This window comes from Miniopterus schreibersii (genome assembly GCF_964146895.1).
Source record: "Miniopterus schreibersii genome assembly, chromosome: 8".
In the NCBI taxonomy this organism is placed as follows: domain Eukaryota; kingdom Metazoa; phylum Chordata; class Mammalia; order Chiroptera; family Miniopteridae; genus Miniopterus; species Miniopterus schreibersii.
The window spans coordinates 19,858,519-19,882,325 of record NC_138109.1 but is presented as its reverse complement, the minus strand read 5'-3'; the positions used below and the strand labels follow the sequence as shown (position 1 = coordinate 19,882,325).

Genomic DNA, 23,807 nt, shown 5'->3' with positions numbered 1-23,807 from the left:
TCACTGACCCACCACATGGTAGAGCAGGTAGCAGGCACTTGATTTATGCCTCTGAATCAGAGAACGTTCTTTCTGGGCAAGGATAACAGGAGACTGGGGCAATCAAGAAAGAAAAGGGCCCTTTATCATCTCTCGCTCGGAGCTGATGGAGCCCTTGCTATTTGCTTTCGTGAGAAAATTGGCCTGCCGAACCCATTCAAATTCCTCCCAGCAAATCACAGTGGCCTACAGCCAACTCCTTTCCCGTTCATTGGCCAAAGGAAACTTCAGCTACTCATTCCTCCGCCTCTCAACCAGAAGCCAATAGAAAAGATTAACGCTTCGTAAAATAGTGTCATCAAGTACGGCACCTGCAATTGGCTATCAGAGCTACCGATCAAGAAGTAGGCGGGGCCATGTCAGAGGGGCCTATATAAGAAGAGGACAAAGGCGGCGCGCAGCCTGTGTCATCCGCCATTTTGTGCGAAGCAAGGTGGCCTCCACGTTCCCTAAGCGTCTTCTTCGCTTCTGTCTCGACCGCCCCTTGATCACAGATATGTCTCGGGATCGGTTCCGGAGCCGCGGCGGCGGCGGTGGCGGCTTCCACAGGCGCGGAGGCGGCGGCGGCCGCGGTGGCCTCCACGACTTCCGCTCCCCGCCGCCCGGCATGGGCCTCAATCAGAACCGAGGACCCATGGGTCCCGGCCCTGGCCAGGCTGGCCCCAAACCTCCGATCCCACCACCGCCTCCACACCAACAGCAGCAGCAGCCACCGCCGCAGCAGCCGCCACCACAGCAGCCGCCGCCGCTTCAGCCGCCACATCAGCAGCCACCGCCGCATCCGCAGCCGCCACCGCATCAGCAGCCGCCACCGCCACAGGACTCGTCCAAGCCCGTCGTTCCTCAGGGACCCGGCCCGGCTCCTGGGGTAGGCAACGCTCCGCCGGCCTCCGGCTCGGCCCCGCCCGCCACTCCTCCGACCTCTGTGGCCACCACGGGGCCAGGCCCTATCCCGACCCCGCCGCCCGCTGTCACCTCGGCGCCCTCTGGGGCGCCCCCGCCAGCGCCACCGAGCAGCGTGGTCTCCACCACCCCACCTCAGGCTGCGGGTCCGCCGCCTCCACCCGCAGGCGGCCCGGTTCCCGGTCCTAAGCCGGGCCCAGGACCTGGCGGCCCCAAAGGCGGCAAAATGCCAGGCGGGCCGAAGCCCGGTGGTGGCCCGGGCCTAAGCACTCCTGGTGGCCATCCCAAGCCGCCGCACCGAGGAGGCTTGGAGCCCCGCGGAGGACGGCAGCACCACCCACCCTACCACCAGCAGCACCATCAGGGTCCCCCTCCCGGCGGGCCAGGCGGGCCCGGCGGCCGCAGCGAGGAGAAGATCTCCGATTCGGAGGTGAGTGTCTCCGAAGCTACGCGTCCGTTTCCCTAAGATGGCCGCTGCCCCCTCCTCTTCCCCCTCTCTACCTCCCTCTCCTACCGGCCTCCATTTTGTTGGAGACCGGAAAGGCGCCTGCGCGCTCTCGGCGGGGGCGGGGCTCTCCGAGCGAGGGGCGGACCGTGTGGGTCCGCTAGTCGCTCCGGGGGTGGCCCCACGGCGGCCAGAGGAGTGAGGGGAGGGTGGCCTGAGGGAAGGGGAGGTGAGAAGCTGTCCTTGGGCTGGGTTACAGCTAGAAGATCCTGGGAACCAGAGTCCAGTAGACCGTGAAATGTAGGGTTTGAGAGATCGGGAGAGTTCCGGTCTGAAAAGAGCAGGCCCAAGTCCTGGTGGTGACAACGGGATTTTGCTCTTTTTTCGTTTAACACTTGACCACCATTTTAACTTCCGTCTGCTACGATTTAGATTAGTCAGGGACGTTCGGCATATAGGAATGACGAGGTTGCTGATCCTGAGCCTACTCTGGCGAGGTCTCAGTCAATTCTCGAGTACTTTGAGTGATTTTGGCTGTTTGATGTTAGGCTAGTGATTACGTTGGAAATCCTGCAAGTATAGTAGAACCTTGCTTTGACTTTAAACAGAAGAGCAACCCAATTGGTAACATCCAGTTGGGTGAGAGCAAAAATTAGTGGTTTCCCGGCTTGCAGAGGTCACTGGTATCTGAAAATTCCTTTCCTTTTTCATTAGGGGTTTAAAGCCAACTTGTCTCTATTGAGGAGACCTGGAGAGAAAACTTACACTCAACGTTGTCGGTTGTTTGTTGGCAACCTACCTGCTGATATTACAGAGGATGAATTCAAAAGACTGTTTGCTAAATATGGAGAACCAGGAGAAGTTTTTATCAACAAAGGGAAAGGATTCGGATTTATTAAGCTTGTGAGTTTGTTCAGTTTTTATGTATAATTAAGAGTGTTCCTCTTCTTTGCTACTACAGATGTACTGATTTTTAAACAAACAAGAATCAATTGTTCTTTAAATTTTTCATCATTCTTGCTCTGGCTGGGTTGCTCAGTTGGTTGGAGGGTGATCCTGTACACCAAAAGGTTGTGGGTTCGATCCCAGACAGGATGCCATACAGAGGCAACCAATTGGTGTTTCTCACATCCCTCACCTTAATCTATGTTTCACCCTCTCTCTTCCTTCATCTCTAAAAATCAAAAACATATCCACAGGTGAGGATAAAAAAAATAATCTTGCAGGAAAGGTGCAAATCTTGTATAGTGTGTAATTGTTGGTATCTAAGAAACAAAGGAGAGTGGGTGGGCAAGGCATTTTAACTACTATGAATGGTGTCAGTCAGGGTGGGCTATCTGAATATACTTGGAGCTTGAGGAAGAAGAACAAGAATGGGAATTAGGCTTATGACTTTCAGTGTGGGCATTAGATAATTTTCTAGGTCATTAACATGAATATGTCTGGTAACTTTCAGGAATCTAGGGCATTGGCTGAAATTGCCAAAGCTGAACTTGATGATACACCCATGAGAGGTAGACAGCTTCGAGTTCGCTTTGCCACACATGCTGCTGCCCTTTCTGTTCGAAATCTTTCACCTTATGTTTCCAATGAACTGTTGGAAGAAGCCTTTAGCCAGTTTGGCCCTATTGAAAGGGCTGTTGTAATTGTGGATGATCGTGGAAGATCTACAGGGAAAGGCATTGTTGAATTTGCTTCTAAACCAGCAGCAAGAAAAGCATTTGAAAGATGCAGTGAAGGTGTTTTCTTACTGACAACGTAAGTTCCTGTGCTTATTTTAATAATTTCTGTTTATTAACTTGTTTGAGGAAGTTGCAATAAAACTGGAAGATAAGATGGAACCTTTTTTGTTATTAGAACTCCTCGTCCAGTCATTGTGGAACCACTTGAACAATTAGATGATGAAGATGGTCTTCCTGAAAAACTTGCACAGAAGAATCCAATGTATCAAAAGTAAGATTGGTTAAATTTTGGGGCAGCTTTTAAGTGTAAGGGAGAACTTGTTCTAGTAATTTTTCAGTTTTGTTTAAAATATGCAAAATTCATCTAAATGAATATGCTTAATAAAAACAGGCTCAGAAATCAGAAAGGTTTTGAAGCAGTAATTCAGATGCCTAGTTTTTGTTTCTGAAGTAGGTATATTTTGCAGTCTTGCTCAAGCTTGTCAATGATGAGAGAGTCATTGATCAGCAGCCTCATTTTTAAAAAAAAATTTTTTTTTTTAAAAATATATCTTTATTGATTTCAGAGAGAGGAAATGAGAGGGAGAGAGAGAGAGACAGAAACATCAATGATGAGAGAGTCATCGATCAAGCCCACAACTGGGCATGTGCCCTGACCGGGAATCGAACCCTGATCGCCTGGATCCCAGGTCGACGCTCAACCGCTGAGCCACGCCCGGCCGGGCAGCAGCCTCATTTTTAAGGATGGGAAAATTTTCCTTGAGTAGGAATTTGGCTAGAGGAAACAGGAAATAAGGAAGATAGAATTTATCTCCAGTGCCCATGTTCTCCGATACTGGGTCATTCTGGGACTTGTATTGTTTTTGCTGTGAAGATATTTTGTGAACCAAAATGGTCTTTGCCCTTGGTGTTCCTTAAAAGTGATAGGCCGGGGGAAAGACCAATGTTTTTAGGTGGGTCAGGTGTGCGTGCATCCTAAATTGATTCATGTTTAAATATTGTCAGGGAGAGAGAAACCCCTCCTCGTTTTGCTCAGCATGGCACATTTGAGTATGAATATTCTCAGCGATGGAAGTCCTTGGATGAAATGGAGAAACAGCAAAGGGAACAAGTCGAAAAAAATATGAAAGATGCAAAAGACAAATTGGAAAGTGAAATGGAAGATGCCTATCATGAACATCAGGCAAATCTCTTGCGCCAAGGTAAAAGACCCTCTGAAGTTTGCTGATAGGATCAATTGCTTTTTGTGCTTAACAGAATCTCTTTAATGTAAATCCAAAAAAATTTCCAATGTTCAGATCTGATGCGGCGCCAGGAAGAATTAAGACGCATGGAAGAACTTCACAATCAAGAAATGCAGAAACGTAAAGAAATGCAATTAAGGTAAAATTTTGTTACACTAAGCCTTTTCTTTTAAAATATGCTTTTACTGATTTTAGAGGGAGAGAGAGAAACATCTATCAGGTGCCTCCTGCATACCCTCTACTGGGGACTGAGCCTGAAACCCTGCCATGTGCCCTGACCAGGAAGGAATTGAACCGGCAACCTTTTGGTGCATGCGACATCACTCAACCAGCGGAGCCACACCAGTCAGGGCTTGTTAAACTTAGACTTTGCTTCTGCATTAACATTTAGAGAAAAGATGAACCTAAATTTTGCAGTACAGTCAGATGAAATACAGAGTCAGTGTTGGTATAACATTTAAACTGGAATTGTGGGTAAGATTGTCAATAAGTACTGTAATGCTTATTTTCTTTGCCAGAATGCCTCTAGGACTATTCTAGACTCACTCTCCTGGCCTTTACTCTCCTGGCCTTCTTATTTTTAAAATGTATCTTTATTGATTTCAGAGAGGAAGGGGGGGAGAGAGAGACATCAGTGATGAGTCATTGATCGGCTGCCTCCAGCACACCCCCTGCTGGGGATGGAGCCCCCAACCTGGGCATGTGCCCTGACCTGGAATTGAACTTAGACCTCCTAGATCCTAGGTTGATGCTCAGTCGCTGAGCTACGTCTGGCGGGGCTCTCCTGGCCTTTTTATGTGTTTGCTGTGAGGCAAATTAATTTTTTCAAATTGATTTTGAAAAGATGTGGATAATACATTGGTTTAAATACTTAATGAACATTTCCAGACAAGAGGAGGAACGACGTAGAAGGGAAGAAGAGATGATGATTCGTCAGCGTGAGATGGAAGAACAAATGAGACGCCAGAGAGAGGAAAGTTATAGCCGAATGGGCTACATGGATCCAGTAAGTAAACTTCTGTTGCAATCTATTGGAGTTAAATATTAACATACTACATTATAACCACTTCTTTTAAACATGTATTATGATTTATATGCCTTAAGGTTTTATCATTTTTTTGGTAGGCCAAAGATTCTTTGGGAAGAAGCTTTTATAAGTTAAAAACATTACATTTGGGAATTTTTTGTCATGGGTATAGTACTGATGCATGAAAGATTTTTCTTTTTTATTCAGAGAGAAAGAGACATGAGAATGGGTGGTGGAGGAGCAATGAACATGGGAGGTAAGCATGAAAATTTAATTAGCATTATCAATAGAGAGCAATATTCTGGTTGAGTTGTAACCAGCATTTTTGTTTCCTAGATCCCTATGGTTCAGGAGGCCAGAAATTTCCACCTTTAGGTGGTGGTGGTGGCATAGGTTATGAAGCTAATCCTGGAGTTCCACCAGCAACCATGAGTGGTTCCATGATGGGAAGCGACATGGTAATGTATCCTGTGGGACGTAGTACAAAGGAAATTCTCATTTTCACAACTTATGTGTGTGTGTTTTGTTTTTTTTAAAGTAGGTGGCTGGACTTCTTTTAGTTCCCCTATCATGTAAATTATAATATTGAGGAATACTTTGGCAACATAGAAGAACTCAGTGTGTGGTAACCTAAACAAGGTTGCTAACGGGAAGTCAATGCTGTTAGTAGTATGTTGGAATTATCTTTGGCAATAAGTAGACTTATGTGCTTTCCATTATATATTGCTTGTGTACTTTAGCACTCCATCGCATGGCAAATCCAAATTCTAAATGTTAGGTAATGTACCTGATTATTCTACATCCAAGTGAGAGTAATCAAATGGCAAACTGTTGTTCATTCAGCTGGTATTTGCCATAAATATATGAATTAGACTTGTAGTTTGCAGCTTCTAGGCATGTTTTAGTGATGTGTAGGACTTTGACCTATACTTGGTGTGGCTTCTATTCATGAAGAGGGAATTGTTTAATGTTTTGACTCGTCGTTTCCCACCTGTTGGGCTGTCTATAGGTACACCTAAAATAAACTGACATCTCTGTTTTGCTACAGAGTGGCAAAAAAATCAATGATAATTTTAAGCATACTAGTTGTGTGCATTTGATCTGGACCTTCTTGATGCTATCATACTTTAACTGCAGATAGCCTATCTGGATGCTTTAGATAAGAACAACCAAGTGAATTGGTTTGAGTGACTGTATTTAGAGCTTTACAAATCCTTAGGAGAACTGAATATTGGCTTTAGAAGTGGGTTTAGGGAAGAATGCATTTTCACAACTGAATTGAATCTGATTAGTTCACCTATAGGATTTTGGCAAAGGAAGGAAGCTACAGCATGTAACTCACTAGTTTCATTTTACAAATAGGAACATAAGAATTTAGTATGGGAACCTCACCTTTTTAAAATCCACTTATGGCTTTTGGGGAATTAGAACTGTAAATAGCTGGTTGGATTAAATGTAGTGCTATTAGCTTTCTTCAAATTCAATTTTAAAAATAATTTGGGTAACATTTTGGCTTATGTGCTTCCTAAAAGGCAGATTGTAGGTATGTAAACAAATTTGTTAAAAGTATAACTTCACATGATGATGTTCCCACAGTGAAGTTTCTGTATTCCATGTAATAGGTAGCTTCTGTGGGTTCTAAGATGGATGCTGTAATGACATAATTGTGAAATCCCCAAATTTTCCTTTTTAGCTTTTGAAATACATAGTACAGTGTGCAAAATCCTAAAATATTTTAGGATTTTGAAAAACAGTTTAAAGGATTGAGATTTAGTCTTTTCAAGTAGCCTTATAGTATTTTGTAAGAAACATGTTGAAACTTCTAACAAATAGGAAGTTAAACCCTGATGCCATTTTTGTTGTTTTGTTTTGTTGAGTAATACTTAGTAATAGATCTATTTTAAATGGAGTTTGAAAGATCGTTCAGGCTGCTGTGCTTGCACATCTATAGGGTTTTTCTTTTTGGGTACATAGCTTTCTAAGACTTAGAAGTACCTAAAACTAGATGGAATAATAAACTCCTGCTTTATTGCAGTCACTTAAGCTTGGTGTTTTGCTGTTTGGGAGATACCCAAACCATGGAATCATAGCTAAGTGCCAGTGGACTTTTCAAAGACTTAAGGGAAAAGTTGGGCTGTTACGGGGGTGGGCAGCCTATTCAGTCAATTTGCAATAATACAGAACAGCACTGTAAACATAATTGTCTTTGGTTATATAGTGATGGCTCTGAAGGTGGTATACCTGTGAGAATATGGCAACACATGTTTTTTTAATCAAGTTACTGTGCCGGTTAAGTGACTAAATCTATTAGTCTTTTATGCTTTTTTTTGTAGTCTGGTAGCATTTTATTAAAACTTTGAACCTTTAAGATTTCTGCAACTTAGCAGATGTGTCTTGAGATCTTGAAAAGCACAAGGTTTCTTATGCAGCACATGCCACTAACTGGTGAGTAGGTCCTTTGTCACTTCATTGAGTGAATTGAATCTGTCTGCTTGGGCTTGTTAGGCTTACTTGGAATTAATTTTTTTGTTCAGACCTCGAAAGTGAGAAGTTCGCAAGCTTTTCAGTGGGTTATTCTGATGTGAAATTTCGTAAACTCATTTTGGAATGGGTTTTCACATCTACACTAATTTCTTAAATTTTTTAGCGCTACAGGGAAGATCTGTTCTTTGAAACAGGTGTATGAGAAAGGCTCAAGTGGGAACAGACCACAAGGCATGTATTATCGTAAACTAATTTTCAAATTACCCTTTTTTCCTTTCTATGTTCCCGGTACCTGTGGATCGACTCATTGGTGATTGTATCGACGATCGTTGACTACGGAACCTTCTAAAATATTTACTTAACACACATGGACATCAACTACATATAATGAACTGTTAATTACTGTTCCAATAGCGTACTGAGCGCTTTGGGCAGGGAGGTGCGGGACCTGTGGGTGGACAGGGTCCTAGAGGAATGGGGCCTGGAACTCCAGCAGGATATGGTAGAGGGAGAGAAGAGTATGAAGGCCCAAACAAAAAGCCCCGATTTTAGATGTGATATCTAGGCTCTCATTCCAGTTTGTTTTTGTCTTCTCTTGTTTAGATACCAATCTTTTAAATTCTTGCATTTTAGTAAGAAAGCTACCTTTTTATGGATGTTAGCAGTTTATTGACCTAATATTTGTAAATGGTCTGTTTGGGCAGGTAAAATTATGTAATGCAGTGTTTTGAAACAGGAATTTTTTTCTTTTTATTTCCTTTTTTTTTTAAAACTGTATAATGTCCCTCAAGTTATGGCAGTGTACCTTGTGCCACTGAATTTCCAAAGTGTACCAATTTTTTTTTTTTACTGTGCTTCAAATAAATAGATAAAATAGTTATAATACTGATCTTCAACTTTGCCATTCATGCTTCAATGCACATTAGGCTAGGTATTCCACTTTGAAAGCATGAGAGTGTCTAGACCTTCAAATGGCATGTGCCATTTCTGGGAAATGTATTTGTAGGCTAAGTATTGCTTTCTACAAATAAGTGCCCCCTTGTTTTAAAAAGAAGAAATACATACTGAAATAGATTCATGATTTGACTTGTTTGGCATTATAGGAAGCAAGCGGTGCTAAGTACATATAAATGGTTATATAAGTAAAGCTGAACTGTAAATCTTCATTCAGGAATGTGTATTAAGATTATGGAATGGGTGTAAGACTGTTGGTAGGGGGAGAAAGTGGGTATGACTAAATGGATCTTCTATGGCCCTATGAGCTATCCTTTCCTTGAAAGTTTCTGAAGAAAAAGTGGAAAGATCATTTGTTGCATTCCTCCATTCTTGTTTTTAAGAGAATAAGTCCCAAGCCCTACAAATGGCTTGTATTGAACTTTCACATTTGAATTAAAGATTGTTAAACATGAAGTCTTTTCATGTATTACTTTAAGCGATTTCTAAAGATGGGGTTTAGTCTGAAAATTTCAACTTGAAAGTAAGAAGTATAGTAACCATAAACTAGGTGTAGCTATATAGACATTTCTACTCTGAAACTTTTACATCTCCTTGTGCTACTTCGTTGGGCAAAATTTGTAGGAATACAAAAATCTACTTGCTCTCTTTTCTAAGAATTAGTGGTGACTGTTGACACATAGAGTTGCAGATAGCCATTTTTAATTGTAAAATATTTTTTAATCTGTTTTTCCATAGTTTCCTTTTGATGTAGCACTAAATCTGGAGTTGCTCATGCTACACAGTGCATATATAAATATCCCTCCCACCATAAAGCTTTGGAGTGTTTCGATGGTGTTGTCAGTTTATTGTCAACTTCATTGAATCTCCTCCCATTAGAATAAGATATTTTGACTTGATATTAAAGTACATTGTTACTGTTGTCTGTTAGTACAACAGTGGGAACCTGCTTTCCCAGTGTATATATGCTAGCAGAGGGAACAGCTTCCTAAATGTAGGTAAAGTAATTGAATGGCTTGGCTTTGTTCTTAGTTATGGTTCTATTCAAATATGTACATTATAGAACTCTTACTATGGAATGTGTCTTCCTTCTTTTCACCTCTGTTCTTGGTGCTAATTGGCAAAAGTAAAATTCTAAATCAAGTCTGTTAAAATGCTGAAGTTTAGTATTGTGCCTTAGTACAAAGGGAAATCTATTGTTGAAACAATTGAGCACTTTCTGCATGGGAAACTGGATAATACTAAAAGTAAAACACTAGTGGAGTATAAAGGCATGTCACCCAATTCTGGTTGTGTGAATGACAGGTACATGGTATGTTAATTAAGGGAATCTCATTAGAAAATGTTCATTATTTCTATTCACCAAGATATCTGGAAATGGATGGTAGTTCTGCCATAATTACATTAATTGAGGAAGTTTTGTCCCCAGTCAAGTTATGAATTGGTGCTATGCATGAGATTTTTCTGTATGGAAACAAAGGTCTTGATTTGAAAGAAGTCCATTACAATTTGATGGAATTGTGTGGTAGGGACTCCACTAATGATAAAATAAGGGGTGTTCATAGGACACCCATGGAGGGTAAACTTGTATGTGTGTGGGTGGGGGCTGGTGGGGAAATGGGACAATCTGCCTATAAAATTAATGTTTCAGTTTATTTTTCAGATTACATGCCTTTCTTTATAAGGGATGCTGGCACAGACCCCTAAAATAAGCTTTTGGTAGTACTGTACCTTTGAAGAGTGGTGAAGGATGCTAATGGATAATCTGCTGAAAGTTGTGGTTTTGATAGCCTTACTGTGGGCTGGAGAATTGCTAAACGTTGTTTAGCAAATAATCTTGCTTAGTTTCAACTAAGTTTTTTACTTTTATCACTGAAATAGCAGTGCACCAAGGGTTGTAAGATACTCAAATAGACTTTCTGTAAGTCTTGTAATGTATATGATAGTTTTTAGCCTAATGTGAATTTAAGTCATCTTAAAAAATAGTTGCCTAAAAGCTGATATATGAAACTTGGGGTGGGAGAGGGAAGGTAGTAGTTTCGAAGTATTTAGCCATTTTTCTCATTTGAAGAAATCACCTGCCCCCATTTTTCTCTTCTCCACTTTCTCTCATAATTTTATTTTAAGAGGAATACTGATCATTTTTAAACTTACTACTCCGAATCTTTAAAAACTGCATTCTGTAAGAGACCCCAGTGTATTTAATAGGTATCTTAAAGCTTTTAACCCACTAGCTCATTATTTAGTGAGATCACAATCCTTCTTTGCTTAGAACACTAATTGAACTCCTTAAGAAGTACTATAAACCCCACCACTCTATAGATATTATACCACTAATATAAACATTATAATTTGGGAAATTGTAATGTTACGCCTGTGCAATTTTTATAAGTGGCATATTATGGCAGACAAAAATTTAGATACTTGGCTTTTCTTGGGCAAGCCACTAAGTTTTGGCAGAATGTTTTCTGGTGTTCTTGGACTGCAATTATGCACTATTAAAGTAGTGGCCTACTACATAACTGCGTTTAGCCAGCATTTCTGCAGTGCGTAACTGTGAGGAACGTAGTACCGCAAATGGCAATGGACATTAGGACCCGGATGTAGTATTCCTGCTTGCTCCAAGATTCTCATTGCCGACTGCATACAGGTAGGTAACAAGCAATATAATCTAACTTGGTGACTTGCTATGTACTTTTATTCCGTGGGCATTCTGACATCACACTTCTGACAATGAAATAACAGTGCAGCACCTAACACTTGTATGGTAAAGCTAGCTTATAAAAGTGCGTGGGTTTGGGTTTAGAGCTGTAATTTGTCAGGCAGAATTCAGTGCTGTTGCAGTTCTCAGATAAAAAGTGCAAACTTGATTCTTTGGTATATCTGATTCAGTTGTGTGGTTTCCTTTAGTTGCATTGTAACTGAAGATAACATGGAACATATCAGTGGTGTGGGGGAAAGGGAACCAAACCATACTTGGGAGGTAGAGTGCTTTTTAGCCTCTTGACATGGACTGTATAGTATATGATAATTAGTCTCTGTTGTAGCAAACTGACCTGCCCATTGGTCAACAATAGCAATAATTTCAGAATGCAATCTTGGTAATTATTCTGTAGTTTGAGTGCATTAACACTAAAAGTAGTTTTTTTGTAATGTGATTAAAAATATTTTTTTAAAGTGAGCTTCATGGAAACACCTTTGTTACTAACTTGGGCTTAGATGGGAATCTAATGTGAATAGTTCAGGTTATGTGATTTTACTAAATGTGTCTATATTCTAAACCTGGGGGAAATTGGTGTGGCACATTGACTTGCCTACAGTTGAATACATGTTGGGAATCATTTCCCACTCATCAGACTTCGTCGTATTCTGTAGGATAACTGCAAATGTTCAGAGTAGGTTTTTGAATTTGGTTCCCTTAGCTTTAGGGATGTGATGTTATAATCCAAAATGTTTAATTACCAAAAAAGTCTTCAAAAATACCTTTTGTCACTTAGGACTTAAGCTTTGCATCGACTGTTCCAGACCTCAACTCACCTTTGGTCTCTGAACTGGTTTTTAGCTAGCGTGCATGAGAAACAGCTTTCATGTATAATGCTTTCTGCTCTGTAACTGGAAAGTTTGGTTCACTTTGCATAAATGTGTGAAAACTCTTCATGAATATGAGAATTTTCTTCTGTTGTATCAAGAAAAATGGCTTGCTCTTAGCAAGAACATTCACAAGGTGGGGACAAATTTGTACTTTGATGACGTAGTCCATTCAAGCAAATAACTTGACTCTCCTGCTAGATGAAAGAGCAAATGGTGATTAGTTTAGCTCTCTATATGACTAATATAATGCAAAGCAAACACAATGCTAGGTATTAGTGACAAGAATGTCACTAAATTGGCATATAACCCTGATGGGTTTTTCCTCTGTCATAATCCATTAAATCGGTGGCCAGCACTTGCTGCCGTGATTTAGGGATTGAATGTTTAGAAATGAAAGCTCAGGTTTATTTCTTAAACAGTCAATAACAATTTTGAGAGAATGTACTTGTATGTAATAATGGACTTCAGGAACATCATTGGGGTGGGGGGCTAATTTTGCTTCATTCTGCTTATTTTAAGATGGAATAGGCTTTTGCACTTTCAAATGAGAAACCTGTGACTTAAGTTGATTCTTAGTTTTGATTTGTGCGTAGCTATAATTTGTAAATCTTAGTGCAGAGGGTCTTAAAAAACCACTCAGTCAAAAAGCTGGGAGTAAATGGGTTTCAGTAATAATACTACTAAGGTGCTTGCATTGTATTTCATAATCCTTGCTACAAATCAAAATTATTCTTTTTATTGAGAATGGCCTGATGTTCAGAGGTGTGATGCCAGAATGCATTTTCGTACTGTTAGGCCCTTGGAACAGATACAGGTGCTTTCTGAAAGATGAAAGAAATGCAATGGGTGCTTTTCATACAAGGTTGCAAAACCTGCAAAGAATGTATAATAGTCTCACTTTCCCCCAATAGAGATAGAGGCGTGTGACTAGTTTTGGACTTTTAACCTTAATGGGGGTTGCATGTCTCCTATTGTTAATCATTGTCAGCTGCAGTGACATGATCCACAGTCCTGCATTTACTCTTTCCCCTAATGATTGTGGACAGGTTTTAGAGAGTGGGGAATGTTTGTTCTGGGCCTTTATTTGGTTTTGGCTTTAGCTGATAATGTTTCAGTGCTCTTGTCAGCTAGTGCAGTTCTCAAATGGCCTATTAGGGAAACAACTCAAGAGGATTTGACTGCTCCTAATCATCTGTCATTGCTGCTAGATAATGATTGGCAATTTTTAAGACTCAACTGTGGAAGTCTCACAGTTGTTGGTAAACCATCAACCATAAAAATGTTGCTTTTCAACACCAGTGCTGAAAAGATTTTATTCAGAGGGTGAAAAGGGAGGGCTGGCTGCAGTATAGGATAATCTGGAGAATGGGAAGAATGCAAAACGATATAGTATCCCTTATGGATGGTAAATGTGCAACAGGGAACTACTTCATATGCCCTTGGCAGTAACTGATAAGGGAGGAAGAAAAACCTAGAACTTGAATTAAGGCTGATCTTTCTGGTTTTTGTGCAGTGGCCCTGCAGGCATATATAATGAAGGTGAATGTCTTCTCCCTCAGAAAAAACCTCAGGTTCCTTGCTCTCCCAATAAGGCATAGCTTCCCTGCCCTAACTTAAAACTCAGTGAGGACTTAGAGGGAAAGAACGAGGCAAATATATAGGACTGCAGGACAACAACTGCATTGTGTACTGTGGAATGGGGAGGGTACTCCTGGAGGACTCCTGCTGAAGGTGGTCACCTGAGAAGGGAAAACATACTTGAGTGGGGAGCAGGGTTATGTGCTTTTATGAAAAGAGAGCTGATGTTAAAATTCATTTGGTAAGGTAACCGTTGTCACATACCTTCACATAAGGGATAGTATATTTTGGATTGCAGTCAAACTTTTATTGTGCTCAGACTGGTGAAAATAGCAGTTAGGCTTTTGTATTTTAAAGAAGATACAGTTTTTATTCTAATTCAGGTGTCTACTTTATTACTTTATGTAAGAATAATTTTAGGTTTTTTCCCCCCCAATGAAGTCTCTTCCTATTTTTTTTTATGCTGTAACTTGCCCCTAATCTTGGTCTCTGGAATTTTACTCTTTAAATTTTGAAATTAACTAGCATTTTCAAACCTTATACCCTTGTCTTTTATATTAACTTTTCCTTATTATTCTTTAGGTGCGAATGATTGATGTTGGCTGATAATGGAGTGCTCATTCTCTTGAAGTAAGTGTCCTTAGGAACCTTGACCTTAGAAGTAGAGGACTTTTGGATTTGGTTTTTGATTTAATGGTTAAGTAATTGTATTTTATCCGGGTGGGGTGAAATGCTTTTGATTTTCTGAGATGTTTGTCTCTCCTAAGATAACGTTCCTGTATTTCTGCTTTTGAAAATAGGTGTGTTGTGTTGTGTGTGTGTGTGTGTGTGTGAGTTGAAGAGAAGATGGGGAATATTACGAAGTATTAAGTAGTAGGGTTGAGAGTGTTAAATCCAGAGAAAGTAATCAGAAGATTTTCAGTACCCTAAATTCACCTTAGGATCCATGTAAAATCTCCTTAAGATTCTTTTTTACTTACCTAGTAAGTAGTAGAACAACAACTGTCTAGTCATTGGTAGGAGAGAAAATTTTGTATGTACAAGTGAAAAAAATTGAGAGTATGACCTTGGTTAGACCAGATCTTTTCTAAGCAGTAACAGCTAAATAAAACAGCTAAGTTTTATTGGAACTCAGACATAAAATACACACATTAAGTATTAATAAGAACGTAATATGCTGACATTATTTTACTAAAGTCACATTTTTAATAATAGGTGGATAATTATTCTCAAGACACATCACACATCATGAGCCAACCAAGAGGGAAGGCCAAAACTTTGCTAGACTGAGGAAATGTCGAGGTAAGTGATTCTTACTCTGTAAACTGCCTTCAGAAAAAAGGACTGTTGGGTGGTACAAAAATAATTACTTGTGTGTGAATATCTCGTTTTAACTTTTTCTACATTAAAACTTTCGTATAGGAAATACTGCTTTTACAGTACTTAAAATATTTAATTGTTTTAACAGTCTTTTGAGGTTGTAGACTTTGTTGGTTTTGCTCAAGCCTCAGAAAAACAGGGACTTAAGTTTTCAATTAAAAAAATATATATATATATGTATTTTACCTCTGTCCATAGCACCATGCAAGGGAGGATGCGGAAAGTTTGAAGTTCCCTGTTTTGTTTTCATCTATATAGGTACATGGTGGGGTCATCTATAGTTGAAAATAGATGAACAAAATAATATAAATGATGATCTGTTAAAATGGTTGGCAACTTTAAAGGGTAACTCAACTCTGCTGTTCTAGCTGGAAAGCAATCAGACTGTAAACAAGTGGACATGGCTGTGTCCAGTAAAACTATTAAAAGGTGGCTGTGGATAGTAGCTTACTATCTTCTCATCTAATGAATTGCATGTATAGATAGGTATTATTCAGGTTTAAAAGGCCCTCACAATCTGTTTGAAATCTTAAACAATTTACATCTTAAAAGAAGCCTTATATAGACCATTAAATACTATTGATACCACATTACTTGATGTTAGGAAGTTTACTTGGTTGGTGCTAACAAACTTGATAACTCTGATTTTTACATCTTTTGGGAGTTAATTGTTTCCTTTAATTGGCAGGATGAGGTGAACTGTGTCCAGGAAACCAGTGAGGAAGAGGGCAAAGAGGAATGAACAACCTAATTGTTAATAAAAACATTTTAAAATCAGATTGTCCTTTTATTCTGTTTTTAAGTAGGACTCTTTCATTTTCTAGAATTTTCCTATGTTATCAACTTGTTTCTAGGTGACTTAAAAGAGAGATGTTCCATATTCTGGACGTAGAACAGATTATATAATTCAGGACTCTTATTTCTTGAGGCTTTGTTGGCAGAGCTACTTCAACCTCTTAATTACTAATCAATTAGATGGCCCTTCTGTCCTAACCTGATGTCATCAAGATACATAATATAATTTTTTAGTTCTCACCTGAGGACATGATTATTGATTTAAGAGAGAGGGGAAGGGAGAGAAATATACACATAAGAGGGTACATCAATGGCTGCCCTCTATGTGCCCCAACCGGGAATCTGCAACCTAGGTACGTGCCCTGACCAGGAATTGAACCGCAACCTTTTGGTGTGAGGGACAATGCTCCAACCAACTGAGCCACACCGTCCAGGGCTTTTACTCTGTAGGTTTTATACCTAAAGTACAAATTTATGAGCTTGCTGTGATTAAGGAGAAGAAAGTTGGAATACAGAACAGTTTATTTGAGATTAGGTAAAATAGCCAGAGAGTTGAATATCATAGCAGTCGCTGCTCCCATGGACTTCGCTCTGAAAAACTGTATAGTCAATACCAGGGATGAGACCAAGATTCTGCTGTGTGTTTTTATTTTATTTTATTATCATAGTCATTCTTCTCTGTGGTTCCCGTATTTTTACATTTATTTTATTTTTTAATATATCTTTATTGATTTCAGAGAGAGAAAAGGAGAGAGAGAGAAATAGAAACATCAATGACAAGAGAGTCATTGATTGAGCCCGCAACCCAGGCATGTGCCCTGACCGGGAATCGAACCCCAATCGTCTGGATCCTAGGTTGATGCTCAACCGCTGAGCCACGCCCGGCCTGGCCCCGTATTTTTTCAAATAGCCAAGGGAGGCCAGCCATCCCAAATCAAGAGTCTTTTCTGAGTCCATTTTTTGGTTTAACTTTCCCTTTCTGATTGCCAACTGTTCTGAAGCTTTGTGGATCTCAAGGCAAAAACAATCTGCAGTACTATTAACAAAGGAGAGGCAAATGGGCTCTTAACTAGAGTATAAGTATTTTGCAGTTTGCCCAGCTGCATTATCTGGCAAGTTGCAGTTTGCCCATTGGTAAAATGCACACACTACCTTTAATTGGGTCACTTGGATAAAAGATGATGTACAAAGCATTTGACACATTTCCTGGCACAAGAGTAGTACATGGTATTTTCTTTAAAAAAAAAATTTCATTTATTGATTTTAGAGAGAGAAACGTCAATTTGTTGTTCCACTTATTCATTAGGTGATTCTTGTATGTGCCCTGACCGGGGATCCATCCCGCAACCATGGCTTATTGGGAATGATGCTCTAACCGAGCTACCTGGCCAGGGCTATTGTATTTTCAAATACAGCCAGTCAGGGCTCACAGGACTCTCCCTAGTTATACCATGTAATTAGAAGATCTGAAACTTTTATATTTGATAGCAAAGTAGAGAAATATGTTAATTGGTAAGCTTTTAGACTGTTGAATCTTTAGGGGAAAATTAATAGGTCCTTAGTACTGTAGGGATTGGGAACCCTGGGAGAGACCATTAAGGTTTAACAAGTTAACCTCAAATATTAAGTAGGATTAAATAATCCTTGCCTAGCAGGGTTGTATGTTGATTAGTAGTTGGTATTTTAAATACTTGGCACAATGCCTGACAGATGCCATTAAGTGTAAAGACAAGGTAGAGGGAAAGCAAGCCTAAGCAGCTCAGAATGTATAACATGGTAAAATCCACAAGATTTTATTACATGATATATGGGGTAATATGTTTTGCACTCATAATGGGTTTAATTCCAAACATGCCTGAGGCAAGAGGGAACATGGCACTTTAAAGCTTTATTTATTTATTTTTTTAATGATTTCAGAGAGAGGAAAGAAGAAACATCAATGATGAGAGAGTCATTAATCGGCTGCCTCCTGCATGCCCCCAACTGCGGATCGAGCCTGCAACCCGGGCATGTGCCCTGACTGGGAATTGAACCCCGATTTCCTGGTTCTTAGGTCTATGCTCAACCACTGAGCCACGCCCTGCGGGGTGAGCGTGGCACTTTAAAATGAAAGAGTGGAAGACGGGAAGAAATTGTGAAGATCCAACTAGGAAAACATCGTTTATGGATTGAAAGAATTACTAACATGGCAGTGTTCTCTAAACAGATTCAACATGATCCCAGCTGATTTCATGAAGATAAACTGATTCTAAGATTCGTATGGCCCCTTACCACACACTATATATAGAAATTAACTAAAAGTGGTTCAGACATCTAAATGTAGCAATGAAAACTATGAAACTTGGGGGAAATGGGTAAGTCTTCATGACCTTGAGTTTAAAAAGCAACAACAAAGTAATATATAAATTGAACTTACCAAAATTAAAAACTTTGTGCTTTAAAGGATACCATCAAGAAAATGAAAACTAAGAGACTTCTATCCAGAATATGTAAAGGACACAATTTAAAAACTCAAAAAATAGGCCAAGGTTTAGAATAGAAACTTCTCCAATGAGAACAAATGGCCAATAAGCACATAAAAAGATGCTTGACATCAGTCAGTAGGGAATTGCAAATCAAAACCATAAGATAGCACTTCAAAACTCACCTGTTGCCTGGCTGGCCTGGCTCAGTGATTGAGCAGTATCCTATGATCCAGGATACTGAAATTTGACTCCTAGTCAGGGCACAGGCCTGAGTTGTGGGCTTGATCCCCAGTGTGTGTGTGCAGGAGGCAGCCGACCAATGACATCATTGATGTTTCTATCTCCCTCTCCCTTCCTCTCTCTGAAATCAGCAAAGACATTACAGAACTTGGCTGTAAGATGAATGAGGTCTGAGGCTCTAACAAATAACATGCTGACTACAGTTAACAGTGCACTGTAGATTGAAATTTGCTAAATGTGGAACTTAAATGTTCTCACACAAAAAATGTGAGGTGATAGGTACTTTTACAATGTGTGTGTATGTGTATGTATATAGAGAGAGTTGTGCCTCGATGTTTCAGCCTACAGTGGGCTGTGTATATGGTGGTCTAAGAAAATTAATGGAGCTGAAAAGTTCCATTAGTGACATAGGTGTTCTATTTAGTGACGTAGGTGTCATAATGTTGAAGTGCCATATATTACCTCTCTGTGATGCTTGTGTAAGCAATCCTGCGCTGCCATTGTATAATATAGCATATACAATTATGTGCTTGACACACTACTTGATACTAACTGGCTGGTGTATTCACTATACTTTTGTTACTTTAGAGCAGGGATGAGGACCTTTCTTCTGCCGAGGGCCATTTGGATATAACAATTTGTGGGCCATACAAAATTATCAACTTAAAAATTAGCCTTCTATATTTGGTCAAACATTTAATTAACTCACCCCTAATGTGATGCCTGGAACTACTGCTTCTCTTTGGTGAGGCCTTGGTAGGGCCAGACCAAATGATTATATGGCCTGCGGGCTGGACGTTTCCCACCCGTTTTACAGTGTACTCTTTCTACTTATAAAAAAAGCTTGCTGTCAGTATGCCGTGTTACACCAGGAACAGCCTCATCTTGTGTTTACTGTGTCTTGAATGCATAATTTTTTCTTGTGCTTGATTTAATCTTGTTTCATACAGTAATATGCTCTACAAGCTTATATAGTAAATACACTGGTGTTTGCACAACCATGGAGTCATGTAATGACACATTTCTCAGAATGTGTCTGTGTCATTAAGTAGCACATGACTATATCAAATCACAATATACACTTTGAGTATCTTAACAATATTGTCAATTAAACCTCGGTAAAACTGGGTTGGGGGAGAAGATACCCAACACCCACTTGAGTGTCTAGAATCAAAAAAATAAGTGTTGGGAGTAGGAATTTGAAATGGTGCAGCCACCTTGAAAAACAGTCTATAGTTGCTCAAGCCATTACCCAGTGGCTCAGCAATTCCAACACCTGAGAGAAACAAAAACACATTCACAAAAATTTGTAAATGTTTAGCATCATTCATAATAGTGAAAAGGTGGAAACAAATGTCCATGAACTGATGAATGGGTAAACAAATTGTATATCCAAACAAGGGAGTATCACTCAGCCATTAAAAGGGATGAAATGGTGATATATGTGTGCTACAACATAAATGAATCTTGAAAGCACAAGCCAGTCACAAAAGACCACATAGATTATTCTACTTATAAAGTGGTCAAAACAGCTCAGCTGGTGTGGCTTGGGTTGAGCATCTATGTATGATCCTGATTGAGGTTTGATTCCCAATCTGGGCACATGCCCGGGTTGCCGGTTTGACCCTTCGGTAGGGAACATGCAGGAGGCAGCCAATCATCACTGATGTTTCTGTCTCTTCCTCTCCCTCTCTGAACTCAATAAAGACATATTTAAAATAATGGTCAAAACAAGAAAATGTACATAGTAGATTAGTGGTTGTTTGGGACTGGGGATCAGGGTTGAGGAGGGGGAGTGTAATGGGGAATAGGTCTGTGATTGCTGAAGGATACAGGGTCTCTTTTTGAGGTAATGAAAATGCCATCTACGCCTGGCCAGACGTGGCTCAGTGGTTGAGCATAGACCTAGGAGCCAGGGGATCACGGTTCGATTCCTGGTCAGGGCCCATGCCTGGGTTGCGGGCTCAATCCCCAGTTGGGAGTGTGATCTCTTTTTTTAAAAAAAATATATCTTTATTGATTTCAGAGAGAAGAAAGGATGGGGAGAGAGAGAAACCTCAATGATGAGTCATTGATCGCTGCCTAGCCCGCAACCCGGGCATGTGCCCTGACCGTGAACCCCGATCGCCTGGATCCGAGGTCGATGCTCAACTGCTAAGCCACGCCTGGCTGGGCAAGGGGTGTGTGCTCTTATCACTGATGTTTCTCTCCCTCCCTCTCTGAAATCAATAAAAATATATTTTACAAAAGGAAAAAAAAAAACCTATCTAAAATTAGTGGTGACATGTACATACCTGAATATACTAAAACCAAATTGTGTATTTGGATAAATTATGTTACAGAATTTAATTTTTAAAGTGAAGGGCCATGGGAGTTGTATAATTAAGAGGTGAGAGTAGAAGCCAGCGCATGGAAGGCTTCCTAGGCCATGTTTGGATTTTGATCCTTATTCTAAGAGCTCTTCCTTGTTCTTACTAACCTCTTGAACAAGAGGCACTGAAATCACCTAGGTTAAAATTGCCTCCTAATTTCCCTTACTCCTTGCTCACTGTGATCTATTCTTAGCACAGCAGAAGTTATCTAGTGCTTGGTAGGTCAGGACAACTAATGGTGTTGACTGGGCTCAGCTAGGCAGATGGAGGCTGGAGCTGGAGACTTATGAAGACTGTTGAGGTGGATGGCTATTGTCTTAAAAGATGGCTATTTCTCTCATCTGATGCCTCAGCTGAGATGGTTGGGACATTTATATTGTTTCCATAAAATGATTATATGTATCTCAATTTCTAAAAGGAAAAGGGACTAGTGACTCTTTGAGGACACTGAGGAAGAGGTACTTTGGAGAATGACTCAGTCTGTGGTATGGAGAGGAAGAAAACACCAAAATGGCGGATGGTGGAGCAGTAATCCCAACAGATTAGAAAGCAGTCCTACATTGAAAAGAACAAGGAAGGCCAGTGTGTGTCTAAGAAAAGGGTTTTGGATTGAGCAGTAGAAAAAGTTTGCCCTTGGCAGTAATAGACCTAAAGAGGAATAATTTTTGCATTGGATAATTTATTGATATTTTACTTTGTTCCTTAGGGAGACTGGGTCTCAATTTACCTATTGGTTTGGAACCAGGGATTTTACCACGGATTAAGACAAAAGAATATTTGGATGGTGAAGTTCACAAAGGAGTGGTAGTGCCACAAGGACTGCTATATAGTTTTCAGTGTTTTTCATTGCTTTGGACTTGTGGTTTTACTTACAGATATCAGGTGATCTTTAGTCAGTATAGCTTTCTCTTGAAACCTTGACTTTTTTTGTATATGTTTTACTATATTGGGGTGACACTGGTTAATATTACAGGTTTCAGGTGTACAGTTCTGTAACACATCATCTGTATATTGCCTTGTGTGTTCACCACCCCAAGTCAAGTCTCTCCTTCCATCACCATTTACCCACCCCCTTTACCCTCTTTCCCTCTGGTAGTCACCATTATCTTTGAGTTTATTTTGTTCATTAGATTCCACGAGTGAAATCATATGCTGTTTGTCTTTCTCTCACTGGCTTATTTCACTTAGCATGCCTTTCAGGTCCATCCATGCTGTGCAAAGGGTAAGATTCCCTTTTGTTAGTATTCCATAAAAAATCTCAAGATATTTTCATCCTTTCCATCCTCTATTTCTCTAGGGATTATCAATTGTTTATTCACATTACAGTTGTAGTTTTCAAAGTGACTTTTTAAAAAATATCTAATGCTTTCCTGAATTGTCGCTTATCTTTTCAGATCTTTTATTTACTCATCTGAGTCTAATTCTGATTTTCATTGTTTTATAGCTTTTCTAAAAAGTATGTTTTTATTGATTTTAGAGAGAGGGAGGGACAGACAGTGATGTGAGAAACATTGATCAGTTGCCTCCCACACGCACACCAACTGGGGATTGAACCAGTGTCTTCTTGGTGCATGGGATGATGCTCAATCGAGCATTTTCTTAATTTCATTGAGCTTGGTTTGAAACAGATACTTGTTTTGTAAGGATTTACTTGGTTCTATATTTTATTTTGCATATTTCACAATTGTTAAAAAATTTTAATGTTGACATTATTGCAGACTTCCCCCAACCCCCTTGCACTTTACAATTCTTTGGTGCTTTTATGGGAAATTCATTTTCTTTTTAGGAGGGAGGAAAGGGAAAATAACTTTTCTTGCCTCAAGGCTCATGAAATCCTATTTTTTTTTTACTGAGATCGTCCACGTTGTCTTTCCTCAGCCCGTTGTCCCTGCCTGTTCTGCTCAATTTGGTATCTACAGCCAGCAGTTTCTCCTTAAATGGGTTTTGTTTTGGAGTGAAGCTTAGGTTTGTTAGTTTCAAGAGTTCATAAGGACCTAGCCTAACCCAACGTCTTCAGAATAGCAGTTCCCTTAAACTTTCCTGCATACTGGCATCCCTCAGGAACCTTGCCTGTTTTGGCTGTTTTCAAACTGGCCTGCATGCTTTCCAATGGAAACCTGTTGATTTGGGGACCTATTCTCAAGGCCATCAGCCAGCCCGTTGCTTGTCCTCCATGACCTATACAGATAGTACCATTCAGGGGGTCTTATACTTGCTTTTGAGTTTGTCACTACCTACTCTTATTTTGGGACTGTGCAGACTACTTTGTCAGCGTTTCATGCAAAAACACAGCAATACTTGGTTTTAATGTTTAAATGTTACAGTTCACAGAAAAGGAGAATACAAAATGGCTCAAGCAGATACCCAACCTTATTTTTTAAAAAAAATATATTTTTACTGATTTCAGAGCAAGGAAAGGAGAAGGAGAGAGAGAGATAGAAACATCAATGATGAGAGAGTCATTGATCGACTGCCTAGCCTGCAACCCGGGCATGTGCCCTGACCGGGAATTGAACCCCGATCGCCTGGACCCTAGGTCAATGCTCAACTGCTGAGCGATGCCTGGCCGGGCCCAACATTATTCTTAAGGAAAGTACAAAATTTCACT

At 40.1% G+C, this 23,807-nt stretch overlaps 1 protein-coding gene across 2 annotated transcripts; it reads left to right on the top strand.

Moving 5' to 3' along the window:
* The first annotated feature begins 444 nt into the window (after positions 1-444).
* SFPQ (splicing factor proline and glutamine rich) lies at positions 445-16,104 on the top strand. Of its 2 annotated transcripts, XM_081145706.1 has the most exons (12): positions 445-1,372; positions 2,102-2,290; positions 2,844-3,145; positions 3,245-3,340; positions 4,075-4,271; positions 4,368-4,452; positions 5,202-5,319; positions 5,548-5,596; positions 5,677-5,798; positions 14,530-14,577; positions 15,163-15,249; positions 16,016-16,104. In XM_081145706.1, the coding sequence occupies exons 1-10, from the start codon at positions 536-538 to the stop codon at positions 14,551-14,553; spliced, it is 2,019 nt and encodes a 672-aa protein (XP_081001832.1). In that variant the 5' UTR covers positions 445-535; the 3' UTR covers positions 14,554-14,577; positions 15,163-15,249; positions 16,016-16,104. The 2 variants fall into 2 exon arrangements, with proteins under 2 accessions (XP_081001832.1, XP_081001831.1); XM_081145705.1 differs by lacking the exons at positions 14,530-14,577; positions 15,163-15,249; positions 16,016-16,104 and adding an exon at positions 8,239-9,234.
* Positions 16,105-23,807: the final 7,703 nt, after the last annotated feature.

Excerpts from the sequence above, each read along its gene's own strand:
- SFPQ (XM_081145705.1), top strand. The coding sequence starts at position 536 with ATGTCTCGGGATCGGTTCCGGAGCCGCGGCGGCGGCGGTGGCGGCTTC. Across the intron at positions 4,272-4,367 it reads GGCAAATCTCTTGCGCCAAG|ATCTGATGCGGCGCCAGGAA; the intron begins GTAAAAGACCCT and ends TCCAATGTTCAG. Across the intron at positions 5,320-5,547 it reads GAATGGGCTACATGGATCCA|AGAGAAAGAGACATGAGAAT; the intron begins GTAAGTAAACTT and ends TTTTTTATTCAG.